Here is a 7,136-nt window from a genome sequence, read left to right as displayed (position 1 = left end):
AGCAGCCTCTCTATAAAAGAAAAGGTTACTTGCTTGGTTTCAGAGACTTTAATATATCCAAAAAATAAGTTGAAATGGAGGAGAATTTGATGAAGATAAAGAAAGAGAAGACAGCCGACTCTTCTTCTTCTGGTGATGAAGAATCTGCTGCTGCTGTTCTTCCCAAGGTGAAAAAATACAGCTTTTTCTATGTTTTAATGGCGGATATATACAGTTTTTGTTATGTTTCTTCTTTGGATAAATGAAATGTTTTGGCCTTATCTCGTGTTTGAAAAAAGAAAAGGGGAAAGATTAAATTTTGGATTCTTAATATATATTTGATGTTATTAATTTTGATCAGGCAGGAGATAAACGACCCTACTGTGAAAATGCTGATACGAAGCCATCTTCCCCGGGGAAAAAGGATCTAAGCAGCAGCAACAAGGTAAACTCATTAGAACCCCAACTTTACATATGTATATTTACAACTAGTCATTTAATAAATAGTTTTGCTATGGTTGTTCTAATATTTTGATTAGTTTTAGTAATATCTATTAGAACCGAGAATGATCACCATATTTTTAGTAAATAATACTGTTGTAAAAATAATATTATTAATATCGATTAATAAATAATAATAATATATTTTATTATATTGTGGTAAAATTTATCTTAATCTTATTCTAATTGCTATAATCCTAATAATGGACATCTTGAAAGGACCAGGTTAGATTAATCTCAAATTAAATAATTTTTGAAATTTTATTCAATAATTTGTTTTTATCCTCTAGAGTTTTATAATTTGGTTCATTCTAAAATTTTAGAAGATAAGCAATGAAGGCTATATGATTAATTAAATTATGTACATGGAAATAGGATGATGAACTTGAATCAGCCAAATCTGAGATGGGAGAGGTGAGAGAAGAAAACCAAAGGCTAAAGATGTATCTAAATCGGATAATGAAGGATTACCAGAAGCTTCAAATGCAATTCTACGACATCGTTGGGCAAGATTCAAAGAAATCCCTAGCACCACCAAACGATGAACACCAACAAATCGAAGAAGAAGAAGAAAAAGAACCCGAGCTTGTTTCCCTTACACTCGGACGATTCTCGAGTGACTCGAAAAGAGAAGATAAGGGCAAAACATCTGGCAGCAGCATCCATCGAAAAGCGGAGGAGATGAGAGGCAATGAAGGTTTATCTCTCGCTTTGGATTACAAATTCGAAGCTTCTAAGTCCGAGGTAGACGATGAACCGTTGCCGAATCCGATCCCGGTGAACATTTCTCAAGAACAAAAGGAAGAAGAAACATGGCCGCCGAGAAAAGTTGTCAAGACAACCAAAAGTGGAGGAGACGATGAAGTCTTGCAACAAAACCCTGCCAAGAAAGCTAGGGTTTGCGTCAGAACCAGATGCGATACTCCCACGGTACCTGCATATATACTTCAACCGTTCACATTTTTTTCACGTGTTATTCATGTTTACATCAAGCTTCCTTGTGATTACAGATGAATGATGGATGTCAATGGAGGAAATATGGACAGAAGATTGCTAAAGGAAATCCTTGTCCTAGAGCGTATTATCGTTGCACAGTTGCCCCTTCTTGCCCCGTGAGAAAACAGGTTCAAAGATATGCCGAAGACATGTCCATCTTAATCACAACATACGAAGGAACTCACAATCATCCACTTCCAATGTCGGCCACCGCAATGGCTTCCACCACTTGTGCGGCGGCTTCCATGCTATTGTCCGGTTCAACATCGTCGGCCGGCTCCTATGTTCCCTCTTCGACTTCCTCCCACCCCGCCCTCCATGGACTCAACATTTACCTGTCCGATAACTCGAAACCGAAGTTCTACTTGCCCAACACTTCACTGCCGTCGGCCTCGTCCCACCCTACCATCACTCTTGACCTTACTTCAACACCATCATCATCGTCGTCGTCATTTCCTTTCAACAGATTCTCTTCGGCTTACCCCACGTCATCAAGATACAACACTTCGACGAGTCTCAGCTTCGGTTCATTGGAATCCAACACCGTGTCATGGGTAAACGGACTCTTCACCTATGGCGGAAGTACTCAACAACAACATCCCTACATGAAATCCCATATCGGAGCTCTCAACATTAATGGAAGAACACCGCCGTCGACGGTGGAGAATAACATTTATCAATCTTTCATGCAAAAGAATCATCCAGGTCATCCTCAACCGCCATTACCAGATACAGTCGCTGCTGCAACCAAAGCGATCACGAAAGACCCAAACTTCCAATCTGCATTGGCAGCGGCTCTCACGTCGATAATAAGCGCCGGAAATAATGGTGGCGGTGGTGGTGGTGCGCAGCCTGGGAGTTCGTTATTTCTACAACCTAATGCTTTTCCATTTTCAGCTCCCAAGAGTGCTTCAACTTCTCCGAGTGATACTGGAAATCACAGCAATTGATTTGTAATTAAGGATTTGGTTTAGTCTTAATTCGCATGTAAAATAATATGAAGTTTTCAAGATATTTTCCTCTCTAAGAGAAGGATGGGAGGCATGGAAAATTTGAACAATGTTTGGTTTTTCCTCAAATTTATTTGGTCATGGTCAACACATTCCCAGTATCAAACCCTAGCAATCACTATATACAAGATTGAAAACTTTTAGTTATTATATAAACGAAAAAATATGTATATTTTTCAACTAATATTTATATAATTAAATCATGGGTAAACTACATGTGTAATACTTATACTATCAATTTTATTTCGTTTTAATACCTAAATTTTTATTTAATTCAAAAGCATACATAACGTTTACTTTTTGTCACGTGTAGTAGTTCCATTAAATTTTTAACGATAGATATTGAAATAAAATAAAAAGTAAATGTTAGGTATAATTTTAAAACAAAAAAAATTAAGTACTAAAATAAAACAAAACTAATAGTTTAAATATTAAATGTAAAGTTTACCCTTAAATTATAGCTGTTAACAAAGGCATGACCACCCAAAATTGATAAAACTGTGAACAAGCCTTTCTATAATTATAATATTATACATCAATAAACTATTGAGTTTCATCCCTGAACAAATCTTCTTTCTAGTGTGAGGCTTTCTCTTTTGGGGGTATAATGGCTTTCTTTTTAGGAATATTTTCAGCATTGCTTTTTAATGTTAATTTTTTTTAAAGTAACAAGCCTCGTTAAAAAATCTCTTCTATCAATACAAAGTTGGAGTCCTATAAGTGGAAAAGAGTACCTTAACGTTCATTCATTAATCTGGTAACAAATCATTCTTTACATTAGTATCAAGGAACTCGGATAATCCGTCCCAAGGAAAAAGGATGCCTTCGAATCAAGTGCTCTCTTAGCCATGCTATGAGCCACTCGATTCGTATCTCTAAATACATAAGAAACAATACAACTCATAAATTGTTTACAATTATCATGGATATCCCCAATGTATAATCAACAACATCCCCCATTGAACTTATTAACTACCATTAGACATGCACAAAGTCGGATTTAAATCCGATCCGGATCGGATAAAAACCAATCCGGTTTTTTTCCCTAGCCAAAAAATCGGTTTGGAGGGCCGGATGGTGTAACCGGTTTCAGTTTGAAAAAAAAAACCGATTTTTAAAAAAAATGGATATAAAAAACCCGATTTTAATATTATTAAAATTACATCGTCATCAATTGCAACAAAGTTTACGATAATTGAAATACTTAAATACTTCCAAGTTCAATAAATTCAAATACTTAAAAACTTCCAAGTTCGATAATTGAAACAAAGTTTACGATAATTGAAATAAAGTTTAAAAATAAACTACATCACCATCTCTTATTCATCATCTTGGCCTTATTTGTTTGGAGGGGATATTCCAAGTTCGACTTCTTCAATGTGTAAGTTTGCTTCCAAATCGGCATCAATTGCATCTTCTAGGGTGGTGATATGTTGCTTCCGAGCCGCTCCATCCAAATAATCCTTCAAACAAATGCATACTTCCACCGACTCGGGACTTAGTCTTGATCTCCGTTGCGATATAACCCTGCCACTAACAAAAAAAGCGGATTCCGAAACTACCGTAGAAGCTTAGACGGTTATTAAATCACGGGCTAGAATAGAAAATTGTGCTTCCTTTTCTTTCCACCAAGCCAAAATATTCAAACTTTCAAACTCTTCAAATGTCATTTTTGATAGAAAATCGCATGACATGTAATTTCTCAACTCACTACTTGGGGTGGTAGTACGTGATCGTTTGGATTGAGAATTTACAAGAGTGTTAAAAAGTGACAAATTTATGTTACTTGGACGTCTACTAGATGATTCCGCATTCGTTCTCATTTGATCATGTATTACACTACTTGATCTGTATTTAGTTAAATAAATTGCAAACATGTCTCGAAAACATTTGTTAAAATAATTTATTTGGTTTTGGACAAAGTTGAGTTCATCATCGGTTAGATTAAAAGCAAACACAATTTGTTCAATTAGTGTTTCAACCTCGCCAACATTTAACGTTGGGTTTAAAGCGGCGGCACAAGTAAAAATGGGGGAATCTCCTTAAAATATTTTAAAAGTTTTTCATTCATTGCAAAGCCAATTTCTTGAAAAACTCGGTTTCAAATTCAAAGTCATTTAGTCGGGTAGCCAACAAAAATATTTGATTAAGAACCAATGGGCTAGTAGGGTAATAAACACCGGATAAAAAAAGTTGTTGCATTTTTAAAAACCTCAAGCAAATCGGTTATTTTGACTATAGTTTCCCAACTCGAATCAGGATAAATGTTTGGGACATGACCCCTCTCGAAAAGCTGATCGTGAAATGTTTGCAATGTTTCCCTTTGCCTTAAGGTGGTATGCATCATCATCCAAGTTGAGTTTCGACGAGTTAGACAATCCAAATTAGGACCCAAAGCTTTTTTATTAACACACTTACAAAATCGTTTATAAAATCATTTAGTCTTTTGTTGTTGTTACAAAGAACCGATTTTATCATTGCTTTAAATTTTAATCTAATCAGCTCAATAACCTCCAAATCGGCTTGCACGAATAAATTAATTATGTGTGCAACGCAATGGGTATGAAAAAATGCAACGTCTAAAATCGGTGAAAGTAATATTTTCAATCTTGGAACCGCGGTTGTATTATTCGATGCATTATCAAAGGATATATATATGTTTAGGTTTTGTGTAATAAGATTTGAGAAAGTTGTAATCAACCAAATATATCTCCAACCTATTTATACATGTTTAGGGTGGTAAAATGGTAATTTTTTTTAGAAAAAATGTAAAAAAAATGGTCACAAAAACCCCTCAGACGGCTAGTTTTTTAAACCAATACCGTTTTTTTCGGATAAAAAATAGGTTTTTTAACCGGTTTTTTTCAAACCGGTTTTTAATCCGGTAAAAAAACCGATCGTCCAATTTTTTCCCAAACCGGTTATATTATCCGGTTTTAAAATATCCGCCCCGGTTTTAAAAAAACAGGTTTTTCCAAAATCCAGTTTCGGATATTTTTTTGCACAAAATCTGATATTCGGATTTTTTGTGCACCTCTAACTACCATTGTTGAATCAATTTCTATAGAGATACGTTGTCATCCTTTTTCCAAAGGAGGGTTGACAACAGCAGCAAGGCTGTGTAGTTTCGCTAACCCCGAATCAAAATAGCCAGTTGATGTAGTCGCCAAACCACCGAAGATCTTTCCTCTGGCAACCAGTCCAACCGCATCTAGTCTGATGATATGATTATAGGTTGCATCAGCATTCAATTTTATAATATCACCACTTGGAGTAATCCATTTATCCAAAGCACCATAACGAGGCAAAGGCGTGGGAGTTGTCTGTTGCAAAACAAGGAAGTCCCAATGGAGTGTTCTAGCGTTAGCAACTAGTACTCATGGGGGTTAAAGCCGACCATCATGAACCAATCTGTTTCTTCCTTTCAAAATGTTCCACAACAACATAATAAAATCTGCAAAATCATCCAATCCAAGCACATCAACTGCAGATTCTAACCACAACAACGGAGATATAGAATTAATAGTAAGAACCGAACCCGGTATGCCAGCAAGGTGTAGAGTATACTGAGCAAAACAACAATCTCTAACAGCATACATAACCATTTCAATCTTTAATTTGCAAAGAGGATAAAGACCATCACCCAATACAGGTGCTCGCACCCGAGCACCAACAGGAAGTGTGCCATATGCCAGTCTCCAAGTGAAGATACGCGCCTTAGGAAGCACTTTTAACTTCGCAATAAGCTTCCATAACCTGAGTATTGCATCAATAGTATGAGTTTGCTTTCGAAGCCACCAATATACCGAACGCATAGTGTAAACACCATAATCATGATTTTCCCACACGACACTATCATGAGAAATTGGGATATGGGTACGTGCAAGACCAGATCCACATCATACGTAGTGAAGAAGGCCTCTACCTTATCTGTGTCTCAACGTGGCCGATCCTTGTACACGAAATCATCACATCATGTCTTATGGGTTTCGTCGTTGTCGTAGGCACCTATAAATTTTATTGGTTAAATACCTCAATTATCTTTAAAAAATCATGCGGTACTACTGTATCCCACTCACCAGAAAAATGTTGTGGACAGGGCTTGTAAAGCCTTGTGAAAACCCTTCCACGTATATGAGATTTTATTACCTATTTTCACGTTAAGAACATCTCTAATTGGATAGTATCTCACACAGAGCACCTGAGCAAACAACGATTTCGATTCTTTGATGAGCATATATACCTATTTGCCTAGCATAGTTAAATTAAAAAACCGTAGATCCCTGAACCTAATCCACCAACTCGCTTAGGCTTGCAAATAGTATTCCAAGCTACTAAAGGCCATCCACACTCAAATATTTTTCCCGACCACAAAAAATGACACATAATACCAGTAATTTCATTCAACAGGTGCTCTGATGATAAGTAACATGACAGCGTATTGGGGTAAAGCTTGAGCTACTGCCTTGAGAAACACTTCCCCACCACAATATGATAAAAGTCGTTTCACCCAACATGTTACTCTCGTCAGTATCTTGTCACATAAGTAGCCAAACGTTCGGGTTTTATTCTTACCAATATGTACATGTAGTTCAAGATAGTGTCTGAATGTGCTAACTTCTTCGTATTCCAAAGATGCTCGTAATTTAA

The 7,136-nt window shown here is 36.4% G+C and overlaps 1 protein-coding gene across 2 annotated transcripts; it reads left to right on the top strand.

The window, feature by feature from the left end:
- Window positions 1-2,441, top strand: LOC120187284 (WRKY transcription factor 72A-like). Of its 2 annotated transcripts, XM_039191036.1 has the most exons (4): window positions 1-167; window positions 341-424; window positions 856-1,410; window positions 1,491-2,441. In XM_039191036.1, exons 1-4 carry the CDS (start codon window positions 75-77, stop codon window positions 2,424-2,426), a joined length of 1,668 nt encoding a protein of 555 aa, XP_039046967.1. In that variant the 5' UTR covers window positions 1-74; the 3' UTR covers window positions 2,427-2,441. The 2 variants fall into 2 exon arrangements, with proteins under 2 accessions (XP_039046967.1, XP_039046968.1); XM_039191037.1 differs by lacking the exons at window positions 1-167; window positions 341-424 and adding an exon at window positions 701-705.
- Window positions 2,442-7,136: the final 4,695 nt, after the last annotated feature.

Source organism: Hibiscus syriacus, unplaced genomic scaffold (genome assembly GCF_006381635.1).
Source record: "Hibiscus syriacus cultivar Baekdansim isolate YM2019G1 unplaced genomic scaffold, ASM638163v2 tig00113724_pilon, whole genome shotgun sequence".
Classification (NCBI taxonomy): domain Eukaryota; kingdom Viridiplantae; phylum Streptophyta; class Magnoliopsida; order Malvales; family Malvaceae; genus Hibiscus; species Hibiscus syriacus.
This window is presented reverse-complemented; position numbering and strand designations above follow the sequence as displayed.

What these genes read in the sequence shown, in the direction of transcription:
- LOC120187284 (XM_039191036.1), top strand. Translation starts at nt 75, where the DNA reads ATGGAGGAGAATTTGATGAAGATAAAGAAAGAGAAGACAGCCGACTCT. An exon ending in CTGCTGCTGTTCTTCCCAAG is followed by an intron (nt 168 to 340) that starts GTGAAAAAATAC and finishes AATTTTGATCAG; the next exon opens with GCAGGAGATAAACGACCCTA. An exon ending in CCAGATGCGATACTCCCACG is followed by an intron (nt 1,411 to 1,490) that starts GTACCTGCATAT and finishes TTGTGATTACAG; the next exon opens with ATGAATGATGGATGTCAATG.